General features: G+C 43.2%; 1 protein-coding gene across 7 annotated transcripts in view; it reads right to left on the bottom strand.

The window, feature by feature from the left end:
• The window catches only part of ZMIZ1 (zinc finger MIZ-type containing 1), a 342,873-nt gene that overhangs the window by 43,335 nt on the left and 278,304 nt on the right, over nucleotides 1–21,234 (bottom strand). For all 7 annotated transcript variants that reach the window (XM_085312311.1, XM_085312315.1, XM_085312314.1 and 4 more), the window contains one exon: nucleotides 5,912–6,056. In XM_085312311.1, coding sequence (XP_085168437.1) covers nucleotides 5,912–6,056 — 145 coding nt within the window. The remainder of the gene's footprint in view (nucleotides 1–5,911; nucleotides 6,057–21,234) is intronic.

The following is a 21,234-nucleotide window of genomic DNA, read 5'->3' as shown; positions in this document are numbered from 1 at the left end:
GGCGCCCCTGAGCCAGCGGGGCTCGGGTCACCCCAAGACCCCCAGTGACTTCAGCGAGCGGCGCACCTGCGCGCGGAGGCGTAGCTCTCGGCGTCACCGCTCCGCTACCACGCTGACGCGCAAGGCTGGTGAAAATCAGAGCCGCTGCCCCAGCCGGCCGATCTCGGACTCCAGGGCCGTCGCTGATGCGCTGGTTTCACCGCGAACAAGCGGCAGAGGGAACCTTCCCAACACGCCGCAGCAGCAAAGCCACCGAGGCTCAGCACAAACCATCTGCTCCCGAAAGTAGCCCCCACGCAAAGAGCGCTATGCTGCTGCGTAACTGCTACGCCGTACGTTACAAGCAATTAGACATTTCTTAGAAAACTGGCTGTTTAATATGCCCCCAAAACTAAGACAAAAGTTGCTTTTCCAAAAACGCTAGTTATTATACTTAGAAAAACAGTATAGAGAGTGCAAAGCCTGAGAAGGTCAGATTTTGCCTCAGTCAGCAAACGTACTTTAAATAATGTTTGCCTAGTCTTTATCAGGATTTTTAAAATATCAGCTGATACTTTTTAATAAAAACAAAATTTCACAAGACAAACCCCMAAATTTTTATCTAATATACACAAAGCTTAGCGAAAAACCTCTTAAGCGTATATAACACTTAACTTGTACTTATCAGATAACACCACAGAAAGTACATTAGCAGTACATCACACCTGTTGCAGTAGCACTTACTCTGACTCTCACSTCAATGCAGAAGCCCTGTTTGCTTCTGTAAATGTGCAAGGTGCTGTATACACAATAAAACAGAAAGATCATCCTTGTCCTAAACCTCTTACACAGCATATGAAGAATACATATTCGAAGAAAATTTAMGCTGTGCAATACTGTTTTCAGAATTAATGTGTCTCTGTCTCTCCTTTTGCCAGAAGAACTTACAACAAAATTATCCCACATGAAATGAAATGCAAACTTTTCACATAAAAGTGATACAAGTTTAAGCATTAACACTTACTGGTTACACACAATCAGTTTCCAACTACAGAGTACCAACTTTGGAGCTCTTAGCTCCAGTGTTTTTTCAAGGTTTTCTTCTGGTTCCTCCCCATAATAAGAGAGTATGCTGAATCTAGTATTAACAGCGGTCTCAGAGGACAACACGGACAGAGTTGTGGGGAAGGGATTCTTAAGCAATTACAATTTCGTCTTTGCAATGCTTATAGCCTATGGAGCCAACCTTACTTAACACTGTTCTGAACAAGTTTTGTGTTGGTTTCCTTTATGTAATGCTATTTTTCCAAAACTTTTTTGGATTCTCAACTTTCCCTCCCCCCTTTTTTTTTCTGATGGTGGATTTTAATACTTCTCCTTGGTTTGAAAGATAGAAGGAAAAAGACACTGCTCTTGCAAAATCAGGAGTAACATCAGTTGCTTTAGTGTGTGTATTCTCTTATATTAGGATTTATCATCTGTTCAGTCCCCAATTCATTTCATAAACAAGAAGATAAAAGGACTTAGATGCAATCTGATTTTTCCCCTTAATGGTACTGAATTCTTTTGCAAAGATTGTTCCTGTTCACTACGTGCAGTAATGACGGGATCCCCAGCTGCAAACTGATGTGTAGAACACGCACGACAGCCTTGTTTTCGTAAAAGGCTGCACGCTGCTCCTGACCTTTCACTTTAACCATTTCCCTAATCCAGACGTTTTAAAAGTGACTATCACTGTCAGCCAAAACTGCCTATAATGGCAAAATGGGAAAGGCAGCAACCTTTGCAGAAAGTTTGAAAAAGTTTCTACCCGTCTGTTAGAGCTGGAWGATTTCTGATTCGTAACAAAACACAACCAGGAGAGGATCCAAAACATCCAGCAAAAAATTCAGATTCAGAACTGTAATTCTCTTTCAAGAGCTCTTACTAATATTCCAAGCTCAGCTGTTAATTAAATTTAAATCGGAAAAGAAAGGCACAAGACAAACACTAACAACAGGCACCCTTGCAAAGCAAGTCTAACCAATAAATGGTATTTATAGCAATTACCTGAACATRAAGCAATAACAAATAAAGCACCCACTGTAATACTGAATTACCAGCTAATTTAATCTACTGTTTAATTTTATCAAAATCTCTGACATAATCTGTATTAAAAATAAATTTATCCTTGTACTTTAATCAATCTTGACTGCCCTATGCAGAAACTAGTATTATTCAGTCACTAGCTGCAAGACAGCTGCCAATTAATTGATTAATATGGAAGACCAAGATTGTAATGAGAGAGAAGATGATATGAACCTAAGGACTACTTATACCAGACTACAAGGAACAGCTGTGTATTTTCAGGTGTTTATATTCACATTATTACAAGCTACGCAAGTGATGAAAACCCCCCTAGCACCTGGATGGGTCTGATCCACCTTAAACTGAATTAGGGTACAATTGCCACTGAGTTTGACCAGAACTGTGCCCCTTTAAACCAAGATTCAATTTGATCCACATGTAACAAGGCCCACCATGTAACRCAATCAAGTGTTAAGTGGGGACTTGATCGAAGCAAAAGAAGGCATTAAAATGACAGTAATTTGTACTTGCGTAACACCATTTGCATGAGATCTTAAAGTACCTTATAAATATCAAGCAAGAGTCAACCACCTTGAGTAGTATCTGTTATTACAGACATTATGACAGATTTGAAAACTATAATACAAACAAGTTACACTACTGCCTGTGAGTCTAAAAGCACGAAATTCYACCCAAAGACTACAGGCTCTCCTTAAGTCCCCCATAAATCCTTTAAGTAGGACTTTAATTAGAAGTTATACAGGATTTAGGAGGTGAGTAGGTCTTGTACTGGTCCTCAGCACAGGAATAAAGTTTACCCACATGAATCAGTAAAAAAGGACTAAAAATGAATGAATCTCACATTCAGTTTTRCGCTGATTATTATTACACTGCACTGACTTTAGCGGAGAGAAGAACTGAGCCGCTCTTTGAGACTCCAATGTTCACTGTGTCCTTAAAGCAGAGCTGACACGCACAAAGCATGGCATCTATCCCAAGGAGCTCGCAACCTAACTACCTATCCGGCATTAGGACACAGAGAACGGTATCTTTTCCTTTGCTTCACGGGTATTTCACTGAATTCTGTGTTATATACGCAACCTGCATACTGATTTAACACTTGATCACCCTATTGTTAATGAAAAACACTGAATTAAAAATAAATTACAAGACAATTTCTAATCCTGTAAGCATTTTTTTTGCATGTCTGCAAATTCCTATATGCCATATATTATGTGTTTGACCAGTAATATCACCGTCAAAGGCATTATTGATCTACTTCAGTTTTCTCCCAAAACTCTATTCCTTTTTTCAAAATAAAAAACCCTGAATTCCTGTGTCTATAGTGTTTTAAATATGAATCCTTAGATTCAGAATATTGCGATATATTCTTGAGTCAGAATTTATTATAACTAGCTGAGGCAAGTTTCAACTTCGAGACAATGCAGCTGTTTCTGTAGTGCCCAACATAATGGGATTCTAGTCCACAACTAGAGTTATTAGTAATTTCACTGCTAGTAAAGGCAACAGCAGAAGAATCCCTGTTTTAAGTACTTCAAGACAGTCTGACTACAGAGGAAGTTTTTATCTCATCCAATAATATTCAGCAGTTGACATATATCCTATATTTCCTTTGTTAATCTACATAAAGCACCTGTGTGTGTTCTGTTCTAACCTCACATCTGACGCTTTTATGAACTGGATACCTTAATTTCTCATAGGAAATACAAAATACACATTCTTCTGGTTTGGATTCATACTAAAGCCTTGTGAACGTAAGCTTTGAGAGTTTGTTGTGAACTTTTAATGCTAAGCTTTTGACCCAATCATAATCTAATGTCAATACAAATGTTGCCTCATCAACAACTTTATCACTGGGATTATACTTAATAGCTTTTCATCTTCTATTTTACTCAAACACAAACAGAACCCTATACTTCACTGCTCTCTTACAGGACTATTATAAAACTTCCATGAAAACAGACAATTCTAGCTGGAAAAAAGTCAGAGCTCCACAAGACGTCTCATTGTAACGTACCACCTGAGCTACTTTGAGGCAGTCAGGATATGGTGCAAACTACAGACGAGGACGCAGCTCACATGGAARCAGCTCCACAGCTAGCAGGTATTCCAAATCCCCAAGATGTTGCTGCAGCTTCTGCAGATAAGGATACTTCTATATGCCACAGAAATAATGCTGTAGAGGAGTGTCCTACAGGTAACACCACTAACTTAGAGCTGACTCCCAGCACCTTCTCCAGYAAAGCATTTCAAGGTCAATACTGAAGAGAAACTCATAGAGATTGCCTGATACTAGATAGGATTCCTTTAGGTAGAAAAAAAAGATAATCTGGCATTGCCAGAAATGTTGGTAGAGGGTTTAGCAAGAGAGAGARTTTATACTTTGTCATGTGGCAGTGTTTCAGTCGAGAACTGCCATGAAGGAAGAAGTAATGTRTCTATCTTGACTACTAATATAATATATGGCCGCTGTGAAATAGGATAGTGCTTTCATCACTGTCCTGTRAACAGTACGGGAACAGATGCTAAAAGGTTAGATGAGATGCAAGCATCTAAAAACTACAGGAAATRTACCTAAGAGTGTGTATACACCGCRCTACATGTTTCTAAGCAGAYTGACCTGTAATTCTACCTTGGCTTCTGCAAAGCTTCTCCCAAGCACAGAAATAAGTTATTTTAGAACAGAAAGTTTTCTCATTTTTATGAAGCATGTTTATACCTGATTATTTCATAAGCAACTGAAAAAATAAGCAATCCAGGTGCTCTGAAAAGTCTGTGAGATTAGTTATACAAGAAAAGGATTTTACTCTCAAGGACTATAATAAAAGGCATTGAGGTCCCATGATTTTCCCATAAATAGAACAAAAATATTAGGGGGGAGGAAAGGAATAAAAAATGTTTTCAAGAGTTGAATTTCCAGATCCAAATGCATGGGTATAAAGATGAGTCAAATCCTTAAACTTAATTCTAACAGGAATATTCAAGTTGTATTATACTATCATAGTATCTAGGTACAGGGAATCTAAACAAATATTTAACCTCGTCTATGGCATTATAATCCTTTACTTACAAAAGTGCTCTACATTTTGCCTAAGAACAATTTATATTATTGTGATTATTTTTTATTGTGATGTTGAAGGAAAGTAAAACTTGAAAACTTCCATAAATAGAAAAGCATGAAACAWTTTTTTGACCTTGTCTGTACTTATCCTCCAGCTTCTGCCTCGACCTAGACTCTGTGGAGAAGACATACAACTGCTGTTTCCTCATGTGAAATAGTAATCAGAGGCTTCACATCTTTATTTAGTTTCTTCTCAGTGCCCTTTCATGCTCRCTTTTTCTCTCAAGTAACAAAACTGTTTTGTGACCCTCACCTGATAGAAGAAGGWATAGGCTGTTTATGGCTGTACCCAATATACAATTGCTTTGCTCTAGCACAGCACTTCTAATAYAACTTACAAAATGGAACTTCAGTGAAATGTTTTCAATCTCCAGAAAAGTAACTTTTAGTTAAATAAATAGTAGTAAAGTGCCTGGTGAGGGATGTGTTGTAGAATTTTCTCCTTAGGGCACAACCTTCAGTTTGAAAACCACGYCTGCTGCACCTGAACACAGACTTGAAGATGAACGAGTCTTTTCACCATGCACTGGGAAACAGCAAAGACAGAAACTGAACTTATTTACTGCTTGCTGCAATTACAGATCCCTTGTTGTACGTAGTGCCGTTCAGTACGTGAAACGGTGTAGCTCCCTCTGTCAATGGTAATAAGCACTGCAATTAAAAGATCTGTCACGCACCCCATGTGTACATGCTTCCACTCCTACAGAGTGGGGTGAGACTCACCTGTGAGAGAGGGTGGGTTTCATGGAGCTCATAGAGTTCATGGGGGGTTGCATGGGTAGCTTCCCTGGAGGATCGTTCTGCCGGCTTTTCTGGTGGCGAAGCAGCAAGAGCCGTCCCAGCTCCTCACACCACGACGAGAGCAGTGCTGTGCAAACAGAACAAAATGACAGTAAGTGCACAACTCAATATCCACTACAGCTGAGCGCAGAGGCAAGCTGCTGTAACTACAAGAGTCACAAACTGAACAGACAAGCCCCAGGAGTGAAAAGCCTGTCCACGAACCACCACTCACATYATTATCCTATTAAATTGAGTCTGTAATTGTCCTACGCTATCATTATAATGTTTTCACACAAGTTACAAACATTCTGCACAGCCCAGGAGGCACAAGAGAACTTGTCTGAGCTGAGCAGCAAAGAGATGAAGAATGGACGAGGGACAAGTCGAGGGATAGCTGTTATGAATRACAAAAGATGCCAAAGAATTCATTTCACATTAATAGAAACATAACAAAACAAAACAGGAAACATCCTTTGCAGAGAGGAGCAAAAACAAGATCTCCGTTTTGTTTAGCTATTTTTGTGCAATAGCGTAATTGGAGAAAACAGAAGAGAAACCCACGTGCTGAAATACATTCTCAAAACTACTACTAGCTACCAGTCTTGCACAGCTAAACAAGATAACATGGCCACACAAAGGTAATGTATATAAAGTTAGGCACTTAAAATCTATATTTGAACCAGCACAACCCCTAAATGTGCATTTCCATTGTATGACTAATCTTCTGGTCAATGAGGGTACCTCTGTGCTTACAGGAAAACCATGCTTACAAACTATGATAGGCAGAGATTTCCTAGAGAGACTAACAKCTTGCAACGCCCTCTGAAGATATGAGAGGGTTCATTATCTCTGGAAATGTGGCCTTTCCCTTAGAYACCCGCACCAGAGAACGCCAGCCTACATTACAAAAATCCATGTCCTTTGCAAGGAACAGAGCCCATGGAAGCGAGCAGGGCTGAAACCTGGCCCCTGTGACTGCACTCAGCCAAAATGCACCTCCAAATCTYCGGCAGCAGCGGAGCTACCAACCTGCCCTTTCCCTTTCCGAATCAGAAGTGGCCGTGGTGAGAAGCTGCCCAGGTATGACACGGCAGGGGAAGCCTCTTCCCAGAACCAAGTGCAGACTAATCGCTAAATGCTGCACTTGATGTGAAGTTCTCAAGCAGAAGTGCTTGGGGTTTTTCCTTCTTTAAAGTATGCTTTACAGAAACCTTATAAGAGTAAAAAGTTTCGTAGCTATTTTTTTAACTAAGCATTTTTCTGAGGTGTAAGGAATCCAAAACATCARCAGACTGTGTTAGAAGGTGAGAACCAGAAGACCACTCAAAAACCAAACTGCCAGGCTGGTTTAATGTAAGAAAGCTCTACGCCATTTAAAGCTTGCTGGTTTAAACAAGACAAGTGCAGAATTCTCTAAAATTGGGACTTCTATTTTCAATATTTGTTTTTCTAATGGCTCTGTTTTAATCTAATACYATAATTATAAGCAATAGCAAAGCATCATTTTTGGGTACACCACCTTCTATTTCCAGGTGATACTCAAAGRTATCTGTTAACAGATAATTATTAGAACAACTTCCAAAGGGACTAATYGTGAAGTTATGTTTTTAGAAAACAAAAATAAGAACACCCATAAATACGATTTTTTCAGTATTAGAAGAAGCAACCGGAATTTTTGAGATGTTTATTGGTGACACAAGAAGAGTACTCAAAGCCCATACCATTCTTGTGATGTTTGGACATAGGAGATGTAGTAATTTTATTGCATTTATCAGATGGAAGGTCGAGAGTGATGTTTAGGGAAGCATTTTAGCGCTGTGCTATGTAAAAAGGGGGGCATTGCTTCTTTATGTTATTCAATATGGTCACTCTGAAATTGTTAGCCTCGCATGTAGCCAGCAGAAAGCATTCCCCTTGAGCTCTGTGAAATGTTCCAGCAATGAGTGTCAGTCTGAGCTGCTTCTCTATTAGCCRAGGAATCTGTCAACAAGCATTTGATCAAATTACACTCACCTTTTCTCCCTGCAATATCATTACTAGTGTGCCAGTGACAGAGGCCCCCCTCCTCCCCGTTCAAGGCGCCCGGAGACCAAAATCCCGCTTCACAGAGCTCCTTCACGCACGCCGCGGCCACCCGAGTCCTGCGAGAAACGAGCCGAGCGCTCTGCCGAACGCGCAACGCAGCCATGTCAAAACAACAGCGATGCCGAGCGCTTCCACGGCCGACTGTAATTACTACGGTGTCAAATGGAAATCGTCCATCTTAAATGAGGCTTTGATGTGCGGAGGGAGCTGTTCCTGTTGCACACGTATGTGCTCTTGACAAATAAGATAAAAAGCAACAACCTAATGAGCCTGAAGACATGAATCTGCAAACAGAAGCCATATCGGCTTCAAAAAAAAATGCAGAGCAACAACTCCTGAAAAAGGAATATGCCAATGAGATAACATAGCTTTGGTGAGGTGCAGATAAGAAAAAATATTAATGAGTTATTATTATTACTACTAATGTCCAATACACGCTTATAAAGGTCAAATGTAAACTGTCAAAGAAAAAAGAGGCCCTCACGATAAGGTAGGCGGTTAGTTCTACAAGTTATCTGCAGAGTACTAAGAGACCGAAGGTATAAAACGTAACAAATTTACTCATCCCTATCACAGCACTCATTACTGAGAGGTTTAACCTTTCCTCCCCCGGGACGTTTCGACTCATGTACCATGTATAATAATCGCTCCCTTCCCTGCATTGCTGTTTGTGCACGGAATGAAAACAGATCAGCTTGCCGCCGACTTAAGGACCCCTGCTCCGTCCCTACGCCCCAGCCGAAGCCGGGGCAAGAACGYGCTGAACGGTTTTGCTCTCATTTGCTTGCAGTGCTGGAACGTCCTTCCCTCTCCTTACCCCATCTACCTCCACCGGCACCGGCTTGCTCTCGGTTCGGGAAGATGAATACACACCACGCACACATCTGGTACAGCTGGGTTCTGGAGAACATTACTTCCTGTGCTATTCAAGTAAGATGAAACAAACTGAAAATGAATTTACAGATTACACTATTCATCTTTAGTGTACTTAGTTACTGCTTTTTATGCTGACAGTATTAGGCACATCTCAACTCATTTACACTCAAAGCACGAGAAATTCAGTATCATACTATAATGAACAGATAAAGCAGCAAGCACAAAGGACAGCTACAGATGGTGCCAACAGTCAGTCTCTCCCTCTCATAGCACAGCCAAGCAGCTGCTTTTCTCCCCCCTCCACCCCTCCTCCTTGCAGAACAGGAGCACAGATTTTGCAGATGGACCATCCACATCGTCTCTCTCAGCCTCTTGCTGCGGCAGTTTAATGATCAGATTTAAATCGTGTTCCTATGCTGCATTGCTACAGTGCCCCTTGCATACAATAACGGAGCTTCCCTGCTGAAGTTCAACTCAACTGTTGCAATGGGGGAAACAAAAATTCTTTAAATACGCTCCCTCTCTCTGTACACGGTACAAGTGTAAAACATAGCCTGGTTAATACACTAGAATTGACATTTTTATCCAATGTTCAGTCACTGAGGGCTTTGCCAGCTCATGCCAAAAGCTGCATAATAATGGCAATCAAATGACGTGCTGACAGTTTAAGTGTATTCACACATTTATTTTGCTTAAAGGGACATACTCTGGGTTGATTGGTGCAATATTTGACCTACTTTTCTCCATTTGCAAAACCCTGCATCATTCTTAATGGGATTGCATTTTACTTTAAACACCGTAGGAATAAATCAATACCGATTCGCTAACAATGACTACGTTAAAGCAACCAACGCCGAGAAGAGCAGCTGCGGTCTTTGCATTTATGAAACGGAGGAACACAGAAAAATTATAAATAGGAGAAATTTCAACTAGAAGTAGCCAAAGGGGTTTCCAAAGGAAGTGAGAAAATATCCGTTCAGAGGTATTCAGCTTCCTGCCACCCAGCCCCATTTTCCTTTCTGCTCTCTCTAAGGAGGACACCGAGTTGCACAAGCGTGTCTGTGTACAGAATGTGACCGACCTCTCCTTAAAAACACTTACAAATACACACACACACAGAGCTGCCACACTTGGCGACCTTCTGGATGTCTCCAATAGTTTTAAACACTTTCATTTAAAAATCATAAAACAACCTGACAACATATACACCGGGAGCTTGGGGGCAGGGGGAGGGAGCGGGGGGAAGGCAGGGAATTTCTTCTCCTGCAGCTTGAGTCACATTTCAAGCATTTCTCCGCAACCACAGAGCTAAGCTTTGCTTGAAAGAGAAAGGAAGCAATTGTTATTTAATCCCTTGCCTCTAGGAGCCAGGTCTTTAAGAACTTGCCAAATATCACAAGATTTGCGACACAATTATTAGAATTGGCAACATCCCCTGATATTGTTCATTTCCTGTTAGGGTCCTTTTGTACTGAAAAACTGTTATAGGGGATTAAAAAAAAAAAAAAAAGGAAAGGAAAGGAAAGATTTCCACCAAACACTCTGCAGTGCCTTCGATCAAAGTACTGGCCATTTCTAAATCAAAACGGCATTGGGGCAAAAGCCGGCGCTGCTGGTGCCGGCGGTGGCCGGGCGCAGCGCTGCCGGGCGTGGGGCGCCCCGGGCCGCCCGGCGAGCAGAGCGGAGCAGCGGAGTGACCCACCGCGAGGTGCTCGTGCTGGGGAAGCAGCTCGGTGAGCGACGCCTCGCGCAGCCGCGCGGGTCCGGGGAGCCCGGCTCGGCCCCAGGGGCCCCAGTGCCGAGGAGCCTCTGCACATGCACAGAGGAGGTTAAGCCATGAACGCGGGGCAGAGAAACCGTGCTTTGGCTAACTAAAATCAGCTGCCTTCAAGAAACACCAGACTTCAGAAAGAAAAAACAATTAGCTCAAGTTGGGGAAAATCCATGGATAAAGCCCAGACTGATGCTCAGTTTTTTACATCCGGATGACAAATGCCTCTAGCACACCTGCATCCACAAACCAGCGAGTAAATGATGGATGTTGACGATGCACCTTGAAGTACAGTATATAGGCATGGTATTGAATATTGGGTACAGCCCATTACAGTCCTTTTTGGGGAAGGGAACAGAAAAGGAAAGGAAAATAGGCTAAGCAATCGATGCTGCCCCATAGATTCACTAATGCATTTCATTAGCTGTATACACACCACCATCAATAGCTACAATCCTGGGACTGACTGATTTAACTCAACGTATYGCAAAGTGCTGCAGTAAGCATCTCCGAGCGAATGAGCCAGTGGGCTCCCTAGAAAGCAAAATACAGAGAAGCATGGTGCTAATCTATTTACCTATTATGATACCCTAGTATTAGTTACAGCTTATCACCTCGGTAAATCACCGCCTCTTGTTAGGGAACGTGCTTAAAGGTGCAGCAAACTGTTATTTACAGGCAGACACTATATTTACAGCTACAAAGACAGGTGAGGAGGGGATAGGACAACAGCTCAGTAATTTCAATGCCTTCTGCTTCCCAGGAGACTGCTGGCGGAGCACAATAGGATTACYGCTTCCTTGCTGCAGTTAAGCTGCAGTAGATAGTTCAATAGGCAGGCTGGCAGACCTGTATTTCTTACTCACTGCAATGAAAATATTAGGGGGAAAAAAGGACGGGTTTGATCTGGAGCAAACTATCTGTTTAGCACCACCTCTCTGGCTTGTTTCTGATTTCRTTTCAAAAAGGAATGCATTTGCCTGAGAAGATTTTTGCAGAATATGTAAGAAAATCCAGCATTTCTTCCCAGATTGCATCCATTAATTTTATTATGCTTTTAGAAACAAATTTGTATTTTTTATATAGGGAATCCCTTGCAACTAAAATACAGAGCCAACAAGGGCTCTGCATCCTCTGCTGTGCAGCCTGCAATCTACATAAAATTTTTATAAATCATTCAGAGAGATAATTCGGCGGCGTACGAAGGGAAGCAGTGGAGGGAAGAGAGGGGAGGGAGGGGAAATAAGTACTGTCCTGGTTATCTAAGAACGTCTTTCTTTTTATGCAGAAGAATGCAGAAAAAACACCGTTTGGAAATATATAAAAACAATGAGTGTTAACCACTTAACGCTCAACGTGCTGTAGCATTAGAAAAATAACTTCGGTTGTATGAAAACGATAGAACCTTTGTCCACAACTCTGGGAAACGGCAAAACCAGAGGTTTTGCCCCTGTTTCAAACACGTTTTTGGGGAGGCGGCAAAGGGAGAACGAGCTGCGGCACGGGCGGCCCCAGGCCCGACGCCGGTTCGAGGGCCGGTCCTTCCCGCGGCCCGCCGGGCAGCGCGGCCGCCGAGGAGGGGGCGCGTAACTCGCCGTCGCAGCGGGGTCGGGGCGCGCGCGCCTCCCCCTCCGCCCGGGCTCCGGAGGGGCCCCCGGCGCGTCCGCCCTCCAGGCTGCCCCGGCCCTTACGCGAGCTCCCGCCTCGCCACCGCGAGCGCAAAAGCAGCAAAACGCCGCTGCGAAGCAGAAGCCGTCGTCTGCCAGCGGCCGGGCAGCCCCGGCGAGGCCGCCCCCGCGGCCAGCCCGGCGGCCGAGCGGGCCGGCTCGCTCCCGGGCGCCTGCTCCCCGCATCCCCGGGGCCCAGCGCCCCAGCCGGCTTCTCGCCTGCGGCAGCTGGCGGCGGCGCTCGCCGCTTCCGTCGGGCAAAATCAGGCACGTTCGCGTAAACGGTCGGAGTAAACGGGCTGCGTTAAACGGCCTGACTTCATCTGAAGGTACAGAGCACCAGCACAGACCTGCTCCCTTCGTAGAGCAGTGAGGAGAGCAAGTTGAATCGCTGGTCTCATCTTCAAATGAACACGTTTAAATCAAGTGCTACCCTCTGCGACTKCAAAAAACACCCAAACAGACAAATCGTAAAACTGAATTCACTGGTAGAGCAAACRAGGCGCCTGCCCGGGTCCGCAGTCCGGCCGACACCGTGCTTCTGGACAGCAAAAACCACCCCGCTAATCTCAGAAGGAAAGCAAAGAAAAAAGCGATGATTCAACACTGTGAAATATTTTACGGTATGCGTTTCTACCGCAAATATTTAAGCCATGTCCTTTATCATCAAAAGCCTCCGTAATTACCAAAGCCACAGCTGTGTCCTGCAAAAATATCCCACTTTGTCCCAGCAGGATCTGTAACGCAACTTTGCATTGTTATTAAAAAACAAACACCACACAGGTTTGTAGTAAAATAGATAATGTGGGGAATACCTAAAGTAAACTAAATGTAGTATCAAATTAATTAAGAGAGGTTTTATTCAATAAAAACCTTATTGTAAACCTGAGAGTCTTCTAACATGGACTTTCAAGTCTGCTGCATAGGAATGCCACAGTGTGCAAGTCTGGTCCTGAACATGGGTCCAGCTTGCCTTGGCATCCCTTCAGCTCTTCATAAATACCTCTCAAGACACATATATAGGCTTCCCCCAAAGCTCTTGCCAATTGGAATAGAAAGGACTGGAAACACAAACACTGCTATCCTTATCCCGCAACTTCAGTGAAATCGGGATTCCCCAATTTCATTCTATACTTGCCAAAACTTGGCAGAGCACCTTACCAGATTCACTACATTAACTTTAAAGTAATGCATTACAAAACAYAGCAACAATGGCTCGATTTGGCAAGCACTAAACACTACACGGATCCAGATAAAATACATCAGCATCTCATTTAGGCTTTGCTATACTCATGTTGCTAYGTCTGAAAACATCAACCATTATGAAGAGAAGATGAAGCTGGTAAAGACCACCAGTGAGTGAACAAATCTTGGATATGACTTTCCAAGGGAAAGACACTCAAACAGCATTAGACTGCTTATTTTCTTACTCATCCAATTATTTGTTTCACTGCCTAGATTTCAAACAGCAGTGTTGTTCACTACTGTAGCGTGTTTTATTTTGTAATGCCCAGTTTAGTCATCAGCAGATTTTATACACAACATGAACATCTGAAAAATGGAAATGACTCACTTCAATCCACCTTTGGGTGRATTCAAACTAGTGACCTCCAGGTGAGAGGCTCAGTGTCACTTTATCAATCTCGAGCCCTCCAAGTACTACTGCAAACAACCCCTGAGCTACCTAAGAAGCTTTATGTACACTAAGAAGTGCTAGGAAAAAAAAGAAAAAAAACCCAGACTTTTAACCACGGTTTTCAACACAGGGAATCCATGCACAATCAGCACCACTATGAAAGTCTAGAAACTGGAAAACRTAGTCTTCAAAAAAAGGAAAAGAAAAAGCTTCAGAGTTGGAGGCCCATCAGCCTAACTACAGCTTCCTATTGAGGAAAAACAACCCAAAGCATTCACRAGGATCAAGAGGAAAGCAAAAAATGAGCAAGAATCAACATGGACTTTTCAGGAACAAATCACATCACATTTCTGTACTTTCTTTCTACTGGAGAATGCAGACCTTGAGGACAGAGTTGTTTGATTTTATTTGATTTTAGTGAGGCTTCAACACTGCTGTACATGACATTCTTACAAATAAATAGGGGAAATAACATCTAGGTGAAAACRAGAGCGGGTGGCTGGAAACTTGAGCTAACAGAACAATTAGACCAATGGTCAGAAATAAAAATAAGGATTATAAGGTTTTTGCAGGAGTCTGTTCTGGATCTGATATTTCTATTTTATTTATGCACATCTGTGATGTGGATAAAGCATTAGAAAATATTCTTGTTCGATTTGCAGATGGCACAACTTCTAAGGAAGTGTCAGCCCTCTGCAGAAGTTTAATGTTAAAATCAGCATGTCAAATTGGAGAAATGCACTTAAACTCTTGTTCAGTAAGGACGACTACACAGTATGCCACCGCACACCTTCACAACAACAGTATGGGAAACAGCTCTGAAGATGGGACTTCTCAAAAGGGCCTGGAGGGTGACAGCGGTGCACAGGCTCCCCTGTGTCCTGCTGCTGCAGGGAAGTCAAAGAGCCTCCTTGGCTGCATGAGCAGAAATGCAGCTTGGGCACCACAGTGATATCCACAAAGCGGGCAGAAAAGCCACAAAAATGATTTCTAAAAAACCTTATCAATGTGACCTGCAAGAAAAGACTGCAAGGACTGGGKTTTKGGGGGATTTTTTTTTGCTTGTTTGTTATGTGGAAGAAGGGAAGATTGAGAGCAAGAATTGAGATCAATTTACAGAGTAAGTATAATTATCCATATCCACAGTGGAAAAGCTGAAAAATAATAAACTTAAATTACAAAGAGGTAGAAAAGACACAGGCTAGGGATTAGGACCCCCTCCTCACAAGGAAGGGTGAAGTCGAGGCCTCTCCATGGCTGGAGATGCTAGAGAAGGTTCTATGAGCATCTGATGGGAACGGCATTGGGAATTCCTCAGGCATGGGGGCACGGCATAGATCATTTCTTGAAGTCTCTTACAGTCCTATGAATCTACAGTTGCATACACAAGAGTTTCAATCAAGTATCTTGCATCTGAAAAATATTTAAATCTTGCTTGTAATTCTAATTATTCCAAAAAGACAAGAAATGAAAAAAAAAACCACAAAAAAACCAACCTAATATTTCAGTCGCACTGCGGAGGATTCCTGCAGAGAGACTACTAAAGTGGCCGCCCAGATACACGGCTTGCTGGCTACGTCCGGCTACAGCCGAAAGAAACTGAGACCAGGTGACTCGCCAGAGGTCACCGTGCCCATGACAGGAGGAGCTGCAGAGCAGGGGATCGCACAGCTCCCTGGCGCTGGGAGGACAGCCACCGCGGCAGGGGGTCACTGCTCCGCGTCCCCCGCTCTCTGCGCCTGCTAGGGAACCTTTCCAAACAACGACCGTGTTTGGAACATCTGGAGAGGCTTTTATGGAGGAGGAAAAAAAAGCAGAAACCACACCACCAAGGTTTGCAGCAGCAGSAGGGTTCCAAAGCGAACACTGTGCAGCCAGGACTTCTGAGAAGCACCAAAAGCTATTTTAGGAACGGTTGGTTCTTGGTTTTGCAGTCTCACTCTTGATTTTAATTTCACATTATTTTATATTTTATCAGGTGTCCTCATGCTTTTTTATTTTTGTACAATTATTTTAATACAGACTTTGCCAACCTCGTAAGTATTAAAGAAAAAAATGTTAAATTTCAGAGTTGGGGGTTGTAGGACCATTTTTCACATTACAGACACTTTTGTACTTGAACAGAAATAGGATGGAAACACTCTGAGTACATCCTCGTTATCTTGTTTTTCATTTTGAAAAATAAAAAAGACTGTATAAAATAATCTCTCTCTCCCTGCTGAACATGAAAACGGTGAAGTACATTAGCAAAGAGGAACTCAGCCTACAAGAGTTTTTAAGTTAATTACGTCTGTTCTAACGGCGCGGAGCAGACAGGCGCAGGCAGGCAGCGCCGCTGCAGGAAGGCGATGTTCCCCATCTCACCCCCTGGTCACTGCTTCAGTTTGCTTGTGTAGTAATTACTGCTCTTTTCCCATTTCACCAACCCCACAAATCCTGTCATCTTCACTTTACTAACAACCTCCCCGGCTCCTCAGGTACCAATCAGCTTTTCTTGAGAACTGCCTAATTAATTAACATTCAATTAACATAGCTAAGTTAAATGCCAAATAATTGTTCCCAAGCTGTACTGGGAACCTGGGAACTATTTTAAACTTGTGTACCCTAAAAGTTTTTTTCTTCTAGCTGCATCAGTTGATTTAATAATAGATATTAYCTCTCCCTACAAATCCTGCATTGCTTATAGTCTTAAATTAACACTTATATGACAACGTAAMAATTTAAATATAATTTTGGCTACATCACAATCTCTTACTGAATTTTTTTTTCCAGTTCAGGTATGGTTGTATTAAATGAGTGACCTTGTGAGCCCTGGATGCTCCTGTTAAGGCATGCTGAYATTGTTTAAGACATGCATTATATTTATTTTATTTATTACCAATAAAGCAAAACTAGTAAACCCSTCTATGTTCTGTTACAATGACGACCACGCAAAGAATTAAAAGTGGCCTAAAATGAGAAATTATCTAAATGAACCYAGCCTGACCTTCAGATCACGGTGACCACGTTTGCAGGACACGCAGCGGGGAGCAGCAGGAGCGGCTCGCGGGAGCCCTGCCCGCTGCTGCCCGGGCCGGGCGCCGCCGTCCCGTCCCTGGGCCCCTGCCCGCTTCGGCTGAGGCCTCTGCTCCTGCGCCCGCCCGCGAACCCGCCCAGGCGCCTCGCCGGCCTTTCTTTCTTCTTTTTTCTTTTTTTTTGCAGAGAGTTTTTGTTCATTCGCTTGCTTCTCCAGCTCGGTCAGCTCCCCGCGGCAGCCCCGGCCCCGCGCGGAGGCTGCGGCGTTTGCGGCGGCAGGGAGAGCCGGCTGCTTCCCGGCACCGCCGCCGCTCCGGAGGCTCGGCCTCCGCCGCGCGGGCAGAGCCGCAGGCACGCCGCAGTCCCGAGCACCGGAGCCCTTCTAGTCAGAAGCCTACGTACGAGTTTTAGACAGATTAGAGATTTCTTTGCCTTCAGTGGACCGCTCGTGATTTGCATAGGTAGAAACAGGTGAGCTAGGGACAGGGAAGAGGCAAAAAAATCAACATGGCTGATTTTTTTTTAAAGGCACCTAGCAAAAATGCTAATAGAAATCACAGACCACACTAATTTTTCAATACCTTTCTTTTCTTTACCTGAAAATAAAAAGAAAAGCGTGGGGGGGGGGGAGAGGGAAAAGGTTACTGTGACTCCCGAATCGTAGAGACGTGCACACGAGAAGCCCGTCTCGCTCGTACAGAGGGCAYCTGGCCCTCTCTCCCTGCAGAGGAGCGCTACGATTTCAGGACTGGAGTGCTAACAGATAATGCCGTCCCTGCTCTTGCCATCTATAAATAACAACTGCATCTGAATCCAGCAGAGTCACGTGGAAAAGCTGGCCAGCGATACATGCATGTGTGCGAGCACGCACTTAGAAACCCAAATAATTCTAATAACCTTGTATGAAATAAGCTTTAGCTTTCCAAATTTAGCCCTGCTCCATGCACTCCCCACGGCTCGCCGAGGACTGCTGTTATTTTCTGCAGCACGGTCCTTCCCGGGGAAGCTGCCGACTTGGGCATTAGCAGGGTATTGTGCAAAACCCTCCCGGGCGCCGCCGCCGCCGCGCGGGCTGCTCCGAAAGGGGCTGCCTGGGCCCCCTCCCCTCCCACCGCCCCGCTGCCGCGGCCCCGGCCCCGGCGCCGGCCGGGCTGGGCGCGAGGGGCGGCAGCGGCACGGATGCCGGGCGGCAGAGCAGCTTCCCATCGCGCCCCGAGCGGCGGAACGAGCTCTCCCAGGCTCCTGCAAGCACTTCGGGAGCAGGACGGGGCCAACGCGGACATTAATACAGTCTTACTGGCACAAGGAATCGGGCTGTAGTGCTGAGTTTCTATAGTAAAACTGGTTAGAGCAGTGCAAAAGAACGTATTTTTTTATATCTAACTTGAACGCATAACCAATTCCACAGTACCAGTGACAAACGCACAGAGGAAACCATTTCGGATGAACTACATTCCCTTCCATAGGGAACTAGACAGAAATGCAACAGAAGTTCAGACAAGATGGCATGGGCAAAAAATTATTTCTCAGGGAAATTAACACAGGAATGTTCTCTGGAAGGTGGTTACTTGAAGGGTTTGAAAGAAAGATGGGGTTTTGCAGCCAAGAATTAGGAAACTTTCTCTAAGGGGAATAGACTCAAGTAATTTTGAAAACACGAGGGTAGAAAAAGAGATGAAGAGGACCCTCAAGAGCAACAGAAACACAAGGAACAAGGACAAAKGGAACAAGGAACAGATCTGAGGGCGCTGGCAAAATATTTAAAGAGAATGAAGAAYGGGTAATTCAGGGGGCTCCAAGAAAGTGTGATCTTTCCTCCACCCCCTGCCATACTTCTGGTCCTGCACTTTACTTTGAGAACAAATTTCTACTCTATTTTTCCCTGCTTGGAGACACTGTACATGTACTGCCAATGGAAGAAAGAAAGAAAAAAAAATTGTCCAAGTCTGGCCAAATTGAGATACTGTCTAGAGGCAATGGCCCTTCTGATCTCGCCTATTACAACATGAATAAACCCGAACCAGCAACCTGCAGTCTATGAAAAAAAAMCAGAAACGACTGCATTTCAAAAGGTCATGTTTGGGGCCTCTCTTTACTGACGGTGAAAATGCATCTCAATGGAATTGCTCCTGCTCATATTTCTACACRCATGCAAACGTTCTCCCAGCTCTTTATTAGCACAACCTCTCTGAAAGAAAAATTCTGGTTGTTGAGGATAGCTAATTTGCTCTGTCTTTCGGATTTCAAGTTGATTGTTTAAGATCAATTCAGGATACCAGCTCAAGATCCAAAGGTCATCCAGGAGGGATAAAAAGCAGAAAAACAGGAAAATGGAAAAGTGAAAATGGAAAGGCAGGCAGTGCAGCTTGATTGTGATGATGGCCAAAGGACTGATAAAAATGTTTTTTACCTTCCTACACAACATAGCTCTTCTCCCTGTGTCTTCTGAGTCATATCTGCTCATGTTACTAACAAAACCCCACAGAGCCAATATCGCTATGGAAGAACAAGATGTRTTTTCAGCAGAACTATTTGCTCATTCCAGTTGCAAACCTTTATTTTCAGAACTGATAAAGAAAGCATAAAAAACACTGTGGACTTCAGATTCCAGATACCTTCATTTATAGATCACRGACTTCTGGTGGGGAAAGGTAACAGTGGAGAGTAGGCAGCCTGTCTACTTAGTAAGATAATCCTTGAAGGATGGCATTGTGTTTTCTTCTATCTTTATACACTACTTACAGCTACTAAGTCAGAAATGTTATTGGGACTCCCAGTATAACCATAAAAGCACTATGTATTAACATTAACACATAAACGTTAAGAAAAAAARGAATAGTGCAGAACATTTCCAAATCACAAAACGCTTCGAATATCAGAAAGCAAGATTCAATTCTGAAAATATGAAAATCTTAGAGATTTTTGTAACATTTCACAGCAGCCTCCTAAATTAGATGTCTCTCAAATATAGAGTTGAGTACTAATATGTGTCTAAAATGCATGCAGTCTAAGATATATATGTAAACAAAGTGCTTTTATCTGCAAATCACTGATAAACGCTAGCTATTCCTCACCTCCCTTCCTTCAATCCTATGAGAACATTATCATACTTCTACAAAGAGGGAAACCAAGGTAATAAAATAATCCTCTTGGAAAAATAYTGAAGTAAGAATGCCACAGAGACTACTTATTGTCTAAAGATTTGGTAAAATAACACCAATGTGCTGCCAAGGACAGGAAGTCTAAGGCTACTGACTGGTAGGTCTAATGAGAACTTCTGTCCATTCTGATACACTTCTGCTGCTAAAACCGTTCCCTCTGCCTTTTGGGTAACTGGACAAAAAGATTATGAAAAGGAGAATGAGCCTGGCCATGAACATAGAAATGGGACATTCATACCTATAGAACAGGACCTTGAAAGCAGAGAGGAACTGTTCTGGAGGATAACGCTAGTTGAGTCATGTTCACAGTYATCCATAGCAACTTGAAGAGAAGAGGATCAATGGACTCAACATCAGATGATGGGATTAGAGCTCAGAGGCTCTTTTCATAGCCTGGATGCAGACCACTAGATCATACTAATCTGACAGGAGGAGTTCCTGCAACGCATCTGAAAAAAGCATAGACTCATGTCACAGAAAATAAAACATGGAGATTCTAAAACCTCTTTGTAAATTCTTGAGCAAGCAAACGTACCACTGAATATTAGAGAATAAATAAAAAAACAAAGTGATGAAGGTTGAAAACCTCCCTTTTRAAGTGGAATTGCAAGCTCCCGATGCATCCTCCTGATAGACAGGGTGTGCCTGACTCTGTGGCCTGTCAGACCCCTGCTGCTATGATCACAGAGAGTTCTAGGACTAGACCAGCAACACAAGCCAGAGCATCAAATAGGAAAAAAAGAGGGTTCTGAGCTGAAGACYAGGATCAAGCAATCAAAGCTTTGAAGTGCAATAGTCTAGTTCACTGGAGTATTTATAAAAGATAGAATCTTGAAGCTTTCATGGAGTACAGAATAAGCCCCTGCTATTACAGACTAGAATAAGCTAATAGAGAAGACACATTTAAAGAAGTCTTACAAAGCAGAAGTATATTTCATCCTGGGAAAATCTAGGAATCAAAAAGGATAGTAGAACACAACATAGTTAAGCTAACATGTACAGCTTGGTAAGATAAAAGGGACACATTAAAAAGGCATAAGGCTTTACAAGGA

The sequence above is a fragment of the Rhea americana genome, unplaced genomic scaffold, assembly GCF_003343005.1.
Source record: "Rhea americana isolate MKP2758 unplaced genomic scaffold, rheAme1 scaffold_36, whole genome shotgun sequence".
NCBI classification, from domain to species: domain Eukaryota; kingdom Metazoa; phylum Chordata; class Aves; order Rheiformes; family Rheidae; genus Rhea; species Rhea americana.
This window is presented reverse-complemented; position numbering and strand designations above follow the sequence as displayed.